The sequence below is a fragment of the Haliotis asinina genome, chromosome 6, assembly GCF_037392515.1.
Source record: "Haliotis asinina isolate JCU_RB_2024 chromosome 6, JCU_Hal_asi_v2, whole genome shotgun sequence".
NCBI classification, from domain to species: Eukaryota; Metazoa; Mollusca; class Gastropoda; order Lepetellida; family Haliotidae; genus Haliotis; species Haliotis asinina.
In genome coordinates this window covers 19,328,177-19,347,449 of record NC_090285.1, presented here as the reverse complement: position 1 = coordinate 19,347,449, position 19,273 = coordinate 19,328,177, and the positions used below count along the sequence as shown (strand labels likewise).

Genomic DNA, 19,273 nt, shown 5'->3' with positions numbered 1-19,273 from the left:
TCTCTTTGCTATTGCAGCCGCTTGTTTTGAGTCATCAAAGCGGCATTGATAAAGAAAATGTAGTTAATGCAAATATGTCTAACACGTCAGAGTACATTTGCATAAAAGAACCTTAGCTGTGCGACAGTCGTAAGTCTGTGTTAAGGTGTGGGAGTAGCGACCACCCTAGCCCTAAGGTCGCCCTGTACAACGCACCCTGATTCGTCGGAGGAAATACGTGCATTTCGTCCACCTGTTTATCTAAGGAGAAAATACGCGCGCAGCTGTCTGTAGTTGAATATTGTTACAGAGGGCGGTGTTCCGGTAAGTAGACTCTGCTTTAGTCTTACTTACTCTCACTTTGTTTTACAAAGTCTCACTTTATGAAGTAAGTCATCGTAGCCGGGAACTAAGTTCATGATAAAATAGAATGTACCGTCATTTCAGTGTCTCTTCTGAAACTGAAAGCGGACAAAAGACATTGTGTGTCTGTCCTACCCACTCAAGATGTGCCAAGGGTCCGATTCACCACATGACTATAACATGTGAAGCCCATTTCTGGTCTTGTGACATTGCTGGGATATTGCTAATAGTGGAATGAAATCGTACTCGCTCACTTAGCCACTCGTTGTGGTCTGGGCGAGACAGGCGCGAAGTTTACATCGCCAAGTGGGTACGACATCGGGTTCGACCTTATCATATCTATAGATTTTTCAGCACCATTTACAAGAGTTTAACAAGGGACTTTTACCTCACTCACTCACTCACTCATTCAAACACAGAGTTTCATTAACAGTGCAAGGGGTTTTACCCCAATACCTTATCCTCTACATCTTTGTTACGAGTGAAACGCTATTACATCTGCAAGCTGGAGCAATATTAATGTCGAAACCTTATTTTGTTTACAGCCAGTTCATGTCAGACAGGGATGTTTTTTCACCTCGTGCCTCTCACAATTTAGTTTTTTGTCACAGAATGGAGTAACAGCAGTTACCGGATCTTAGATACACAGACAGCATGATAGAAACATTTTTATGAATGTACTCCTCACAGATACTGTATTTTATGGTTGAAACGCCGCTGGCAAATGTTTCCCAGCGTGTACATGATGTCAAGTCGCATCTTTTCCACCTTAGTGATGTTTTAATTTAGTTCAATTCGGAATAAATTAAAAACAGTTGAAACATATTCCTGGAACACAATATATAAGCACTCAAGTTAAATTTGATAAACAAATTACGAGCATGTTCTGCTTAGGTGTTAGACACGCCATGGTAAAATATTTATGACATTCGTTCCTGTTCCAATCACGAATGATGGTTGGGGGATACTTGTGATTTTATCATTGCAGTCAACGTGAAATTACGGTTGATGAGAACCTCGTAACTGAGCAAAACCAATTGCGTTCTTGAAGACATTTCAGCAATGCTCGAGATATAATTTCTGATGGGTTTTTATAAACATTGTGTTATGTATAGAATAGGCGATGGCGATTATGTTACTGTTTTATGCTTTAATAGCCGTGAAGTTGCTTAATGGTTTTGTTCCATTGTGACCTGGATTAATAACTTGATATTCACGGTGTTAACGAGGCGGAGGTGTTTCCTCTGTATTCGGCCGCCATGATGTCGCTTAACTCGCCAAACTGGCACCATGGGCTGGTTGCGCTTGCGTGTGTTGCTGATTAATGACATCAGGGAGAATTCATTACAAAGCGGGTCCGTTTTTGGTCGAACTATTTCCGAAAACAATTAAGCATGACCGACAATACCATTGCTTCTTCCAAAGTATACCCTCAAAGAAGAGCGCGCAATGATCAATCATAGTGCCAGAATGGACACACTTGTGTAATGGAGAGAATTCTTCACGAGTTAAGAGGTTGGATAATTGAAGACATTCTTTGCATATCGTACTTATTTCTACACGTTGACCTGAACTTGTTCAGTAAAAGGATTAGGGCGTGAAAAGACATTGCAAGAAGGGCAGCTTGACGGGTTTCTGGAGGCATTGATGGATCTGTAGTCATTGACACCTACAAGATTATTGTAGACACCTCGATGATGAGTAGAAAGGTTACGTCGTTTTTAGCAATATTCCAGCATTGTTACGGCAAGAGACGCCTGAAATTGGATTCACACATTGCACTCATCAAACCCGGGTCTTCGTCATGACGAGCGATCTCCTTCAGCACTAGGCCACCCCTATTGGAAATCAAAGGGGTCCGTTAAGATGAACTGAATGAGCAGTCGAACAATGTTCCAGTAAGAGTGGGTTTACGCCGTTTTAGCAACATCCCAGCAACATCACGCCCAGGAACACCAGAAACGGGCTTCACACATTGTGCCTTGACGAGTGAACGCTATCAGCACTGGTCTATCCCACAACCCCCATCACTGTTGTGATGTTATGTTATGTCAACGTAATTTTGGATCACACAAACGTATAGGACTGGTGCTGAAAGAAGATATTTTTCAACAGACTCGCCAATATTCTTTCCAGTTTACGAACCCATGACATACCCGCGAAGACCCCGATTAGAAGTGGGCAGCCCTTTTTCTCGTAATAGGCGACTAACGGGATCGGATGGTGAAGTTCGCTAACCTTGACACATGTCATCATATCCCGATTCCGGATTATCATGATGCTGATCACCGGATTGTCGTGTCCAGACTCGATTATTTACAAACCGTCGCCATATAGCTCGGATATTGCCGTGAACCACAAGACGACCCCATGAACCACCAAAGATGATACTTGGATGGCACACACTATTGCTACCACACATTGTAGGCAATGCCAGAAACGCTGAACCTGAACATTGCGTTGTTCCGTCCGAGAGGAACTATACGATGGTATTTGAATTTAAAGACCTCCAATCTTCTCGGGATAATTTATAACTGTTCAGATCGCTTAATGAGTGCGGTGCGGTATAAATCACCACGCTCCACACGCAACTGTCCTCGCGTGTCTAACTCTGTAATTGCTTTTCTCGGTTATCTTCATCCGATCTGTTATGATCTCAGTTCAACCCAGTCATTAAGTAAACCAAATAATATAATACTGAATTCCACAGCAGGTTTTCGCCGAGACTTGTTTGTTTTTTAACTATCATATACACATTTCTAAATGAAAACAGAACCAAGAAAACAGTATCAAATTCGTCAAATCCAAGAGATCAGGAGTCCGAACACTAGGCAATGTAGACTCTGGGGGACTGTCAAGGCTTTACACCAAGGCTGTGGGATCGTGGTGGCGTTTCAGTCAATACTTTGTCTCCAAGTTGAAGACTTAACCTCAACACAAAATTTGTTCAGCCTTATTTGAACTGACAATAAATTCCATAGGCGGATCCAGGCAGGGCACCACTAATGCAAAACATTAATTTCAATGTGGCCTTTAGTTACTTTCAAAAGGTGGTTGTAGGTCGAACCCCATATCAAATAGCCTTCCATATGTATCCGGTATATTTTTCTTTGGAAAAATGGGTTTGTCCGACGGTATGTGTGTTGCGTTTGTCTTGTTGAACATATTTCAGTGGCAGTTGGACTTACCAGATTAAAATAACAGTGAAGTCTGAAGTCATGGTCCTAGACATTTGACTGTTTTCGATAAGAAGGTTGCTGGAGATCTTTGTTTTTATCCCGTGCTAAATACATTCAGTATGCTTGAGGAGCCTCAGACTGTACCAGCTATGATCCACATGGTTGTGTACAAGTTTCCGTCTAGAGACGCACAAACCTTGTTTTCTATCCCTGGAGCGCATTTTCTGAGCAATATTCCAGCATTGTGACTGAGGTCTGAGAATATTCAAGGGATCCAGTGATCAACTTCATGAACAGCAATCTGAGCAATTGGGATAAACTGATGAAGTTTATCAACCAAGTCAGGAATCTGAGCTCCCTAGTTGCCTCTTAGAAACCTTCATTAATGAAGACATTGCGGTGATACAAGCATGGATTACATGGTTGGGGAATGGACAGATTCTGATCCAAGGCTACAAATGCATCCCTTTGGTAAAGTAGTCATTATCATGGTGTTTGAGCTTAGATGGTCACAAACAGTGAAAGGACTGTGATTCACACCAGTTTCACATCTCTTGATCTTTGATTCAGGAAGAAATATACTTTGTCAATAATGTTCACAATGTGTGTCAGATGATAGTGAGAGAACCCTGTTTCACACTGGTGCTGCATTAGTCAAGGAATGTCCAAGTGACCACATTTCTGTCAGTCAGATAACCAAGTGGTTGAGGCAATGAGCAACAATCAATGCCTACAGTTCCCGCAACATGTATAGTGAGTGGACAAGTTCGGTTTTATTCGACTTTTAGCATTATTCTATCAATATCACAGCAGGTGATACCAGTAATGGGCTTGACAAATTGTACCAACAAGGGAAATCTAACCCAGACCTTCAGCATGACAAGCAAACACCTGCCATGTATATTATCCATTGAGATAATATTAGCTGCTCACTCAAGAGAAAGTATTCATCAAGACCTTCTCAATCAGCGTTTGAAAACAAGGAAACATTCTCCATCAAAACATAGTTATCAAAGAGCACAAATTCAATTTATTTTTCTTTAATTTTTATTCAAATACAAGATAAATAAAGAAACAGATAGGTGGTCCATGTAAATTTTGATGTAAAGATAATACTGGTGCATAATCTACTTCACTTAATAGAAAGGGTGATTTAGTGCAAAACACTGGACCAACTGTGCAGTGATGGCTCAATCCACTGTAACGACCATCCAGGTAACAGATATTTAAATTGTTATTAAAATTAACAACAATCTACATATTACAAGACATCTAAATTTTAGCATACATAAAATACTCCAAAAACTACCATTTGGAAATTTGTTACAATTTCCATAATATTGAACAAGTAATTTCAATTTTTAAATTTTCTCTTTCTGACTGTAATTAATGTAAAGCGAATCATTGAAGTGATATTTCATTTACTTCTTCCAACCACGTGGTAATACATACTAAAATCGATACCACATATACGAATAACAAGTTATGTGCTTGATTTATTCATTTAGGAGGGATTGAGCCAGACACTGCTCACATTTCATTGATGTAAGCATACTTACAAAACAATGCATTGAAGGCACATCACAAGATGAAACTCACTTAACCCTTTTAAGACCTGCACCCCAAGTTTTAAACTGACAATATTTGCCATATCAGTTACTTTCTATTAATTGAAAAAAATAATAACCTTATTTCTCTTTTGATCATGAATTTGTTAATAAATCATTCACCTTCAGACTTTTAACACAATAAAAGCCTTTAACTACAATTTTGAAAGTCAAGTTGATGAGGGAATGTACCTTTAAGCAAGTCAAAGCAGTGAGAACTCAACTATGAACACAACACCTACAAGTTGTTTCTGAATATTTATAACGTAGCTTGGTTTAAATGCTGAATTCAAATTTATATCCGCTGTATTAATCATAAAATGTTTTCCAAAATAGGTAAGATTAATTGAGTCAAATTTGAATGGTTTTATTTTAATTCTATTAATGATGGTAAGGAGTTTTAATACATATGGAATCGAATTTACATCTAAAGAAAAACAAAATTCACAAAAGAATAAGGCATTGTGTTCTTAGTGCAAAAAACACAAACAAGCACTTGAGACTGGTCCAGTGGAACCAATGATGTTTGGCGGAACCTTTGGTGTTTGGCCACAGTTGCAGGAATCTTTGGTAGAAGCGGAAACCATCATCATACTTCAATAAGCAGCACTTTCACTTGGCTTTCAACACAGCCATTTGCAGAACTCGCTAAACATAAGTTCAGATATGGAATCCAAACTTCAGCTGATATCTATTGGAACATCCTCATCTTCTGTTTCCGTGACAACAAGCTGCATGTTGTCACAACATTCATGTGACAATTCAGGATTTCGGTATTTTTCAAAGCACCTTTGCATAATCTTTGAAGACAGGATTTTCATATTGACTCAATTCAAGTTTTTCAGATCTGTTAGATCCAATGCCATCACTAAAGAGGACCTGTCATAACTGAAGCTCAATTACAGAGGTTATTAATGCATGAACAACAACAACGGGACAACATAATGATCAGTAAGAACATTTTACAGAGATTATGAAACATCACATCAATTACAGCAGCAGCAACAACGCTTTCTCATGTGATCACAATATACCAACTGCAGGAAAACTATTTGTCACGATCACAAGAATGGTACATCACCATACTTTAATGAGCCATTTCATGGAAACATTTTAAAACAAACAATGACTGTATGTGGCCACAACAAACTCATTATACGATCCTCAAAATCTTCTCATTGGTTTTGAGTTACCATATAGAGACTAACTGATCTAGAAGGAATTGAGGATTATCTTCCCAAGTCTAGGTCCAAAGCATTAGTCAAATGCTTTTGAAGGCTGATGTTTTGAACCGATTATTCCAAATTTTATTCACCGTCATAAAAAAAATGTATTTGAGAGAAGACTTTACTGAGTTCAACCTTTCATTCAGGTTATGTAGTCATCACCCTGTCTGTGACAGTATGAAAAAGGATGATGTTAGTAATTTTATCATCAACAAGGAATCATTGAAACATCATACTACAGTTTAGTAAAAGTATTGGTACCACTGTGGGCACATGAATATCAAAATCCTCATTTTACAAATCACATCATGGAAGTACCTGAACTTGTTGTGGCCTTCCTACATGAAGAAACTTTGCCAGTGAAATTTTCAGCCTATCATACTATCTCTGTGAGCTGGTATGCATGACAATGTGAGAAAGAGGTGTTCCTCATTAATCTGCATCCCCCTGGACGGTCTAAACCATGACCAACCACCAACGAATCACACAAGCCAAGACCATGGAAGAACAAGCTTACAAACATAAACAGATTATAAATCTTTCTGTTATTCACTTTAGGGAACATTAATGGTTCATGGAACCAATGAATACCAATAACATATATAGGAAAAAAATATTTTAACTGACTCCATGCTTCTCCCATGTCAAGGCCTCAAAATACTCACTGCGATACTGTCTCCATAAGAGAGAAGTACAAACGAAGAACTCATGTGTTATGGGTTCGAACTTGTTTGAAGGTCATGATACTGGCCTCAAGGTCAATACATTGACATCCAAGTTCAAGGGGTGAAAGATCCTGTAGTTCCAACATGGCCCCCTCCTGACTAGGATGGCGATATCGTTGCCACAAATCCAGCAATGTTGAGTCCTATGCTGGTGCAGTGACCTAGAATCTGTTGAACTGTAGCCTGATTTCCTTCCGTCACCTCAAACAGCAGGAACTGTGAGAAAACAGGAATAACATTTTCTGGAAATCAAACATTAACAAACAATCAGAAAATACAGTTTAGGTATCACAGTACAACTGATTCATTCCTCTTGCATCACAATACTGTGTGTTTATCATTCCATGGAAGCATTAATCCATCGAATTGAGTTATTACACACCCCAACCAGCAACTTTTCACAAACATCACTGACATCAAATCTAGGTCAAGGGCACCTGTTGTTGATGGGATGAACACAGGTATCAGTAATGCATTTCCACCAATACTGCCGTATCTTTCTCTATTACTTTTCAAGAAAACATATATTTGTTCAAACTTCTAATGCCTCTGCCAACCAAACACCTTTCTAAAACAATCTCAAGTCAATCATAAGAGACTTCCGCAGCTTCTTTTCAAACCCAACATGTCCTCTACAGAGGCTGAAAAGTATCAGTTACTTACAGACCCACACCATGAGAGCGCTTTCTCTACTTACCGACAGTTTGACAGTCAAGACATATTACATGACACAAGACAAGCTATATATAAGAACAGAGAAGTAGTGGTAGGGAATACATTACATCTTTCCACATAGTCACTGCCATTGGCAGAGCTCGCACTGCCTTCACATACAGCTTCTCCATCTGAAACCAAACAAACGTCATGTCTGGATACAGACAAAAACCCCAAGCAGATCTGTGAAGTCACAGGCAAAGTGATAACTAATATCCAAGCAAGCTCTAACTTGCATATGGATAAAACAAATGACAGCAGTGTCCCACCAAGTCAGAGTGCAATGAGCATTAATTTACAAGGTCACCAAGCAAAAGCTGCTATGCATGATCCCCAGAATCACACTTGGTACTTCACACAAAGATGTGTTGTGAAAACAAATATATAGTTTTGGCAATTTTGAAGATGTTTAAAAGGAAGAGCACTTCTCACTAGGCTATTAATTCTATTTGTTACTACTATTAAAAATTGTAACTCCCTTAATAAGATGAAAAGATGAAATCAGAATACAGCATGCTTCCACACATAAATCAGCACTGTAGATGTTTGTGTTTGTGAAATGTCAGGCTAACCTCTTTCACAGATCCCTGCCTTTGAGCCAGACCAAGTACCCTGGAACAGTACAAAACAAATGGAATGTTCTCAGACACAGATCTATATACAGATGACTATCCAAGCGACAACAACGGCTGAATGGATCCGTCAGTTTTGTTACAAGAGTCATTTAAAATATCAAGGACATCACAAGCAGTTTTCGTGGAATATGTCAAAATGTAGACAACAAATTCTGTAAACACTGACCAAATCCAGACAATCATACACTACCATTACACCTGTATGGCTCTGAGGAAGTTGTAGAGCAGGACTGAAATCACCAGAACTCAAATGAACAAGCTTAACAATATCTGTCAAGGTCTTGAACATCAAGGTGAAGGTGACAAATAGGATTCAAAAGAGGGTATGGGTCTTTGAGAAAAGGTCTTACAGTACAACGTATATATAAATTGGGGAACCGGTAATATTAAGAACATGAGACACTGGACTGTTCGTGAAATATTAAACACAAAGACAACTGAGGAGTCCCTGTTGCCACTTACATCTTCCACAGATGGACATTGGCCACTCCCTCCCATGGCAGCGTGTTGTAGAGACTCCTGGCACGCTGGTACTCCTTCCCCAACACTGCCTCCTCCACACTCCTATAACAGATAGTCACACTCTTCATCAGTACACCACAGGGACGTACACTGTGTTCATCCATCACATAGGTTGTTCTGCTGTTCAGTGTAGTCACTATTTATGACTTACAATTACATTGCACAAACATCAAATATCACTCAAGGAACCCCATCTACAGTCTTGCCACCATCTATTCTCCACACTGTCAGGCAATGGAAGGGTTGCTTTCACTGATGGACTAGTGTCATCGTAGCCAGCAAGAAGGAGGGCAGACCAATGTAGGCATCCATTTATTTCCAACAGTACAGTACTGGTGGTCTTCTATGAGGTCATCCACAACTGTGAACTTAGTTCACCTGAACACTTCAGTGTTATATGGTGGTTGCAAGCAAGAATATTGTTCTGAACACAAAGTATTCAAAAATATATTTTCACATCAAAATAATTCCATGATGATCTGTATATTTCACAACTTAATGCAATAAAAATTTAAATACATATTTGCATACAGATCTCTCTCTAACCTGTGAATCAGAGACAAGAATTTATGGCTACAAGTCTCACCTAATAATGAGGTCAACATTTGAAGGCATCATTTCAACAAACTTCTCCAGGGCAACCAGTCTCTCCTCTTTGTTCATCATGGTGAGGTATGTGTGGATCATCTTGTTAACATGGCGGTAATCCCTCCAGGTGGCGCCATCATCCGAGAAGGGGACGGGGAACTTGGTAGGAACGGTTGACAGACTCCGTACCATCAAGTCAAACACCTCACGCAAGCGGACATCATTGTTTGCAGCACCTTCTAGTTGCCGCTGATGGAACTCCAGGTAACTAAACCCACATAAACACACTCTTATCAGAACCAATGGTAACATGATAAACCTTAAGGGCAGGGAACAAAAATGTCACTACTTGTATTAGCAGACGACATTTTACCCCCTTTACCCTTCAGGAAATGATATTTGTCCATTATCAAACATATGAAGCAGTAATATTATACTTCTGCACATGTGTGCCGAGCTGACTGGTTCTCTATCGCAATTATGCGAGTATTACGATGCATAAGTGACCAAGAAAAGCTACAATGAGCATTTTGTCAGAATTAAAATACCAACATCGGTAAGTTTACGAGTGAAAGTGCACAGGTGCAGATCTTTCCTTTGAAAATGACAGCCAAATGATGAACATAAGTGGTTTAACTAAAAAATGCAAGGTAGCCAGTTGTTGCCGAGTGTTTTTTTCAGGCAGCAAAATATGATTTTGAATAGCAAATTTGATACCTCAAAGCAAAAATTTCGACCCTCCTGCAAGTTCATATAATATTATGGTAAAACAGAACTACATCTGGGATAGAACCCTAGAATATTCATGAATCTCAAGTCTCCAAGAAATGCAAAGAGCCTGGTATCCATGAAAAGTAGGATAAGTATGCAATATATGTGACTGTTTAAATGTAATACACTGTCAAGGTTATATAAGAGACACTACTCAAGTGCCAGCAACACAACAACAAATTGTCCATTCATAAATCTGTTTCCCCAGACACTGCATCATTCTTTAGCTGAAAAAATATTCAATATCAGTTTACAGTGCATGTCTTGAGGTGCTTGACCTCGAGGTAGCCCACAATGTCTAAGTGAACAACCCACAACAAGCACCTTGTCAGTAAGACACAGACTCAAGCCTTCAGTTGTGACAATGCTCTTGTAATTCCCTGCACGTTTCCTGCCACCCTCTCTTGGTGTCCTTCCGTTGTTGCACTAATCCTTTTCTGTTTGCGCTAGATAAGATTTGGAGATTACTTAAATGGATCCAAGTGTTTATTTACCAGGGTTTTTTATCCGCCTCCCATCTAAAGTTTCATTTACAAGAGGTTTTTATTATTCTTTGGCCTCACACCTCTGAGCTGACTAGAATCAAGAATCACTAAAGCTCGGTACAATTGTCAGCTCCTCATGGGAGAATCATCTCTGACCTTAAATTAAAGGTGCGAGGATAAAGGCATTATTTGTATAATAAGTGTACACCTCTCAGCACTAGCTTTAATTGACATATTTAGACGGGATGAGGACAAAAGGCTCTACATAAATAAAGACTGGGGTATTGTGTGCCTGCATCTTTGTTAACCCTTCCTGGTGTGGCTACAAATCCCAGAGAATGAATGACCAGCCCATACTTTATCCTAAGCCTCTGAAGTACCTCAAACTCAGACGCATCTAGAATAAATCAAAGGGTCATTTTTTATTATTGAAACTTCAATAATATCAATAACAGAAAATCCACATGGTAATTTCTTGAAAGCTAAGGCAATGTAGTTCTTAAAGAGAAACTGATCTGCAGCAGAATGTTTTGGTATAAAAACATAAATGTCATTCCTCTTGAGTGTGTCAGTATCTTGAGCATGTGAACTTAGTGTGGGAGGAAAGGAGGGAAAACCAGGTGATGGGAGTTCCAAGATGTTTACCTTCCCCCTTAGCACACCTGTATATACGCCTACATCACAGGTGGAGCAAAAAGTGAATTAAATTTGGAACTATTTAAAGTATAAAATATGTATGAATGAAAAGATTTCATCCAAACACATTAAAGACTTTCCAGAAAGAATGAGGTGGCTAAAGTGTACATTGGTATACTGACATATCTTGTTGACCAAACCAATTTAATGAATGGCAAAAAAGGGCAACAAACACTTGCAAAGCCATCAAACTATGTTCAGTGATACTGCAACTAGTTATAGCGATGGCCTTAACATCAATGAACATCTATAAGATCACCTTGAACTGTAACTCAATGCAGCTGTGCAAGAGCAGTGGTTCCATCGAGCTATTTCAGAGCTATTGTCAATTTTCAGAACTGGGCTACCATCAGAGCCAAGCATCAGGATCAGCAGTACAGTACTGACTCTGGCAGTGACAGTTATTTGTTTCATTCAGGATAACAACTAGCACCATCTTCAACACTTCAGGATCAAACCACCAACTTTCTACTCTCCAGCCAGACGCTCTGTCCACTACACCTAAATTGTCACCTGGTTATAGAGGCCCAGACAGTAAAAGGGTTAACACCTTGTGTTATATTTAGGATCAGGTGTAACAAAGCGGCAGGTAGAGACAACAGCAAGGGATGGAGTGGGAGGTGGAAGAAAGGCAAGTATGGACACAGTGCCATGCCTCCTGAATAGCTGAGACTGTGACAAGCACCTGCCAGCTCCATCTCACATGCTTGCCCTGAATCAAACCCTTATCAAAGTCACACATACACTGTTTAATTTGCACAATCCTGTGAAAAGAATGAAGCTTGCTTTACAATGTTTTTGCCTTCTTTCACACCAAACTGTATTAGAAATATTCTTAATCTCGGAGATACTAGCAAACTATACATGGACGATAAGTTATGAAAATGTAGTTACTTGTGTCCAGATGAAAAACAATTATTAGTCTTAACACTTATTAGACTGCAAAACATTGTCAATGTGAATGAATTTAGGGTCCAATCACCAATTTTCAAGCCATCTGTGTTAAAAGTGTATATATCTCATTAAGAAAAAGAAGATACAAAAAACCAATTTTCAAGCCATCTGTGTCAAAAGTGTATATATCTCATGAAGAAAAGGAAGTTACAAAATGTTTCAAATGAATCCTAGAAATGACAGTATGGGAAAGAAACACACATACTTGATCCAGAGAGTCTTCAGATCCTCTGCCTTGTAGGAACTTGACAATGCTGTCTCAAACAACTCCACACACTCCCGACTGTCACCTTGCAGCTCCAGCAGTGAACTGCAACAGCAACATCATTGCAACAACAGTGTCACTGCACCACAGCAACAACATACCCAATGTGCAATGAGACACTATCATAAATAGAATAATTTGAGGCATGCACAAATACTCTCAATACCTTGAAGCTCATAAAATGGCATGCAACAGTCAAGCTGTAGGCAAACGCTTAGCCTCTGAATACATATAAGTGAAGGTGTAATGACTGTTGGGAGACATTATATGGTAAAATGGGTATGGATGGGTTCATGCCACTTCAGACAGTATTTCAACTGAATGGCACAATCACATGGAAGGAAAGCCTGGTCTTACACCTTCACCACTGATGTGAGTGAGTGAGAGCATGCAAGCAAGCAGGGTTTCGAGGAGCCTTTAGCAATATTGCTTCGAGTGAGTGAGTTTAGTTTAACGCTTCTTTTAGCAATGTTCCAGCAAAATCATGGCAGGCAACACCTTAGATGACGAGACCACCCGTGACCCTTCAAGGAAGAGAGGAACAAACAGTAAATGAAATGGGCTTGAACAGAACTGAACAGCTTCTATGAATTGTATGGCACTTACATCATAGCATGTCAGCTTAACATTGGCCGAAACACCAAACATCATATCATTATAGAGGCCATGCAACAGTCATAATGAGTGAGTGAGTGACGTCAATTTTACACCATTTTTAGCAATATTCCAGTAATGTCATGGTAGGGGACACAAGAAATGGGTTTCACACCTTGTACCTGTGTGGGTAATCCAACCCAGGTCTTTGTCATGACAAGGGAATGCTTTAACCACTATGCTACCCCATCACCCCTCAATAGCCATAATACCTAAACATTCAATTGGAGGTGCTCAAGACAACCAAGGACCACGCTAGGTCTTTGACCAGTAAACACACAACACTGGTCAAGTTCATGCATAGCTCAACTAGGTCCATCAACTTGGCAACAGTTGACCACGACACACAACCCTTTGAAAGACGTACTAGATCTATGCCTGTAAGTATAGACCAGACCCACACAGCACACAATTCAGAAGGATTAGTTTTGTTGGTTCCATCAACACGGGGAAATTGGTGTATTCTGTGTGGTGTCGATGTCACATGCAGACCATTGTTGGAGGTCTGTCCAGCATTTCCTGGTTCAGAAGCCTTTGTGTGGTCAGGATGAGCAGCTTTTTCGTCCTGTGTAAACATGTCCAGTGGGATAAGTATATACTGACATTTTACAGTCAATACTCATTGTGTACAGTTTGCAGGCATTGTCAGTGAGACTGTCAGGGTGTTAGAGTGTACAGAGCCAACAATGCTACTGTTTGTTGAAGCATAAGTATTACTGAAAGAGGGCAACAGATTGGGGGCCATTAAGTCATTAAATGTAGTCCTTACGTCATAACTGATGTAGTCCTTGCAAGATATACAGAACCCAATGGCAATTCTAGGCAAAAATTGGCCCTCAACAACCCATGTTTGTAGCACAAAGTGAGTGAATTGATAGGGCAGTCAATTAGTATGATGTATGAAAGGGGGTAAATTTACAGATGTCAACTTCTGAATTGAATGTGATGTTTAGGAGATGCCTACTGAAACGAGTTCATGATGCAGAAGTAGTCATTTAAAAATGTCCCCTTTCTTGCTTCACTTCTAAATATCATTGAATGTTATATTTCAGGCAAAAAAGTCCATGCAATAAGTCAGATGTAAGAAGAAAAAATGTGCTGCTTTCTTATGATACTTCTTCCAATTAATAGAATTATTGCAAACATTTGCTGTAGGCTTGACAAGTGAGACCTTCAACAGCTAAGCTACCCCTATGCTGTCATAAAACATGATGTACAGTATCCAGCAATTGAACCAGTGCCAAGTCTGATTGTTACAAACTTTGTCAAACAATGTTTATTCCCTCTTATCACCACCCAGCCTGACCGAAAATCACATGACGTAACACGATCAATCCGTGACAATATGATCCACCACTCAAAGAACAGAGAGATGATGCACGACACATGGTTAATCCCCTGTCAAGATTAAGGTGCTCTGATGTAACAGGTGACAGACATGAACGTCACAACATCAAGTCCAGTTCCTGTCTGATACTTCTGAACAAGTGGACGCATCAGGACATTTTCCCATCCCAACAGGTCTCCCCTGCCACACCTCTCTATCTGGAGCTCTTCTGGATAAGGAGATTGCAATTAGCAGCTTCCAATACACTTGACTGTCTCAGGTCAAGGCATCAGGTCAACAGGAGGATGGCCCCCTATGGAGTCAGACAATCTCAAGCACTTAAATAATCTCATTCCTTAAGACACTGATTATCCTAATCTTTGTACAAACGTACAAAACAACAGGAACGATTGGTCTGATAATATGGGTCTTTGAGATTATGGGTTTGAATTCTGTGAATTTCTGGTTGTCTGAGATTCAGTACAACTTACAGATGTGAAGATTTAATTCAAAGTAAAATTTAAGAATTAGTTATGCCCAGAGCTTTTTATTGGTGTCATAAGAAAGTGAAATGCCTTAAGTGAGTGTATCTTGTCTATGCCGGCCACCCACCCTGATATCTGTAACATTTCTTCATGACAATCCAGATACATGTAGCATTATCTCTAGAACCTTCTCTCTATAACAAATCACCTGTCACTCTGATTAAATGAAAAAAAAAACTTTAAAAAATATTTTCATGCCATTCAATACAATAACACCTATGACAAATCCAATTTGCAAACTAGAATACACTTGATAATCAAGTCTAATTACTAGAAGCAAATTCTGCAACAAATTGTTGAAAAATGTCAACAAAATAATTATCTTGACACATCTGATCCCAGATCTGAGAGGGGGTGTCACATCAATCCACAGAAATCCATCTACCCCACCAGGTGCCACTACTGACATAACAAGAGTGTGTGTAACATTACACTCCTAACATACAGTTGCCATGTTAATTGCAATACAATGTCTAGGTTCACGGCCACACCTTCCAAGGACCAATCTGACTGTCATCCTATCTCTGCCACTGCAACCTGTCTGACTATTGACATTTCTTTTATCTCCATGTCGACATCCTCACATTTGTCCACTTGTGGGATTATAATAGGGTCTACATTCCTTCACTACAATTAGCACTGGGCTGAAAATGGCCAACATTTTCCCTCTTATTTGAACACTGCCTTTCAGCAAAAGTCTGTGTGAAAAGATTTCAGAAATACTTGCAGGAGAATTTCTTAAAGCAACATGTTTGTGTGATCAATTTCATAAACTGAACTTAGTAGAACAAGCAGAATGATACCAGACATAATCTCTGGGCGAGGAGCAGAATTTCTTAAAACATAGTCACATCAGATATCTTTAAAAAACTACACTAAACAGCAAGAAATGCAATTCTGGCTTTTTGCCAAGTACGTAAATAGAAGACTTAAACATGAACACTTACTTTTATGAGAGATTATTTTTTCAAAACTTGTGTATCTCTTGCTCTTCAGTATACATTGTATTTCTCAAAAACTGACACAATGTAGGTGTGAGTTATGCTCAAATATAGTTATCATGACTGAAAAATCAAATATTGCAAGTTTATGAAAGAAAAGCAAACATGTTGCATTTAGCCAAACCTGAATATTACTTTTTTATGACTAAACATGGGTGTTCAATGCATGGCACTTCTAAATACACTCACTTTCATTTAACTCCTGTCAAAGGTAAAGTCCCTGAACCATACTTTTACCCTTCTCCTCAGCCTTAGGAGTTATGTAAATGTCTAAAGCAAGTCCACATTTTCTTCCAGGTTTGAATCCCCCATCTGACTTGTGATACTTTTCAGTAAGAATGGAGTTACTTGTGTCCATCAAAATAATATGTTTAAATACAAAGGCTTTCTGGTAAGGACTGGTCAAACCTATGCTGGTTCCAGTGGTCAAGTAACATTACTGAGAAACAACTTGTACATCCATATGACTGCTTGTCATATAAGAGCAGTCATGCACTGGCTGCTAACAATTATCGCCATATTTTAACGACATTCAAAGAATTACCCCACCATTTGTTAATGAAACAATATTAATTATGATATTGTATTAGCTATTCACCAATGTGTTCAATCTGAAGATGATCGTGTTTTTATACAACGCGCCGGCAGATAATCATGGCTGTACAAATTGGTGTTTCTCAACTAACTATACGTTATTGCCATTTCAGAATTTCGAATATCATTAGTGAAATAATATATATTTATGTCATACAGAAAGTAATCATGGCAGTACAAATTGGTGTTTCTCACAACTAACTGTAATAGTTATTGCCATTTCAGAATTTCTCATATCATTTGTGAAATAATATATATTTATGACCTACAGTAATCTTGAAATGACAACTTGAGTGTATTTTTACAGCAGACTGACAGGGAATAAAACAAATACTGACTGTTGTGAACTTGAACTTGCTATTATATAGATCATGTGACAGACTAAGTTAAAGAAATATTTATAGGGTTCCTAATTTTAGCTTTATTTTTTCCCTTATGTTATTTACCATGAAGAACTTTCTTCTGCTATCCTTTATTGTTGTCAAATACCATCGGAAAAACTAATGGAATTGTAATTGACCAGAGCTGCGTTCACGTCCATGTGATACGGATTTACTGGTGATGACTGTTCGGTTGCCAGTATAGCCTTTGCAAGTCTTCAAAACTATTTCAACAGGACTTTTGCAACAATCTCGAAGACCCATTTATTTTTTTATTGTTTTAAAGAGATTAAAACACAAAAAAAAAACATTCTCATCTTAACAGGTGATGACTTAGAATTACAAGTATATAATCTCCTAAACTCTGGTTGAAGATAACACACATCATCACTTGGCAGATCATTTCTTTTCTATGGATCCCCTGTCACATCCTGGACAGTCCACTCCCTTTTCCAGATACAGACTTATCTTTGTGCCAGTGTGATGTCAGAGCAGCCTCCCACTACAGGGTGGACAAGGCAACATGACACAACACACAATGACATATGTCATAACATCTCAAGCACCCATTACACCCTCAAAGATAAAAAAAAAAGTCACTCACTCACTCTGGTTTCACTCAAATCAGGAGAGCTTATTGTGAAAATATTTACGTTTTAAAATTCAATATCCCTTTTCTAATGGTCATGCCAGTGATGTACGCAGCTTTGTAGTGTAATATGTACATGCCGTTAAGTTGGTAAATGCAACACATGTTAGACCGGAATGTCAAAACATGCCATTAATCATCTGTGCAAACATGCCAATATTGCACAATTATTTTAGTTTTGACTCTCTTAGTCAACAATGACAACCCTATCAGCAGCTCTAATGCATGGTGCCTTGTATGTCAATATAACAAACAACTCAATTTGTTGCTACAACAAATGACAACATCATTTCATGCAAGTAATTGTTTCCGTCCTTCATTTTAAACATGAAATTGAGATATGTCATATTTGGGATTTCACTTTCTTAGTAAAGTACAAATTCTAGTACTTTCTTCGGTTGAGTCCCATCCGGGATTCGAACCCGCACCCTCAGAGTCAGGCACCTAATCGCCAGCACACAAAGTCAGCCGCCTAGCCCGCTCAGCCACCGCGACTTCCACAAAAATGAAAGTCGGACAACTGGTAGTCTAGACTGCTTACTTTGTGTACCCCTCTGATGAGTGTAAATTGGCACGGCTCCCACGGCCGAAAGCTATGATTACACGATGCCATTTAGAAAGTGGTCAAATGCAACATATGTCATATTTGGGATTTCACTTTCTTAGTAAAGTACTAGAATTTGTACTTTACTAAGAAAGTGAAATCCCAAATATGACATATGTTGCATTTGACCACTTTCTAAATGGCATCGTGTAATCATGAAATTGAGAATGTGGAAGTTGAGATTTGCATCTCAAACCAGCCACATGGGATAATCATTCTTAAGGACAAAAAACCTATGAAGATAAAAACATTCAATGCAGTTTGGACAACCTAAAGCAAACAATGCCATTCAGGCGTAACCCTTCTCACATGCAAACTCAATCTGCACTACACATACCACTCACAGAAAGTAAAGAACGTTCTATTTTTTCATGTAACTACACTGCAGATGGCAAATTGGGACAGGTCTCCTGTAAGGAATGCTGTCATTTAGTGAGTTTCCCCAGTGAGAGTGAGGGAATGAGCACGTGGAAAACTTGATACAGGAGTGAGTGAATGAGTTTCGTTTTACACCACACTCGGCAATATTTCCAGCTATATGGTCTGTAAATAATAGAGTCTGGACCAGACAATCCAGTGATCAACAACATGAACATCGATCTGTGGAATTGGGAACCGATGACATGTCAACCAAGTCAGCTAGCCTGACGACCCTATCCCGTTAGTCACCTCTTACAAGACTTGATACAGGAGATCTTTCTGGTGCATGTGAGATTGTTAAATTCCTGTGACTAGCTACATCATAACAGCCTGTCATGTTTTAGCCTGGAGCTGGCAAACAAATCACTGAAAGGATGAGCACAAATCTTT

The 19,273-nt window shown here is 39.1% G+C and overlaps 1 protein-coding gene across 1 annotated transcript in view; it reads right to left on the bottom strand.

Annotated features, from left to right (window-relative positions):
- Positions 1–4,550: 4,550 nt before the first annotated feature.
- The window catches only part of LOC137286117 (zinc finger C3H1 domain-containing protein-like), a 104,352-nt gene continuing 89,629 nt past the window's right edge, over positions 4,551–19,273 (bottom strand). The window contains exons 29-34 of the mRNA XM_067817777.1: positions 12,650–12,754; positions 9,537–9,806; positions 8,891–8,992; positions 8,366–8,405; positions 7,862–7,924; positions 4,551–7,295 (exon numbers count right to left, since the gene is read on the bottom strand). Coding sequence (XP_067673878.1) covers positions 7,179–7,295; positions 7,862–7,924; positions 8,366–8,405; positions 8,891–8,992; positions 9,537–9,806; positions 12,650–12,754 — 697 coding nt within the window. The 3' untranslated portion in view covers positions 4,551–7,178. The remainder of the gene's footprint in view (positions 7,296–7,861; positions 7,925–8,365; positions 8,406–8,890; positions 8,993–9,536; positions 9,807–12,649; positions 12,755–19,273) is intronic.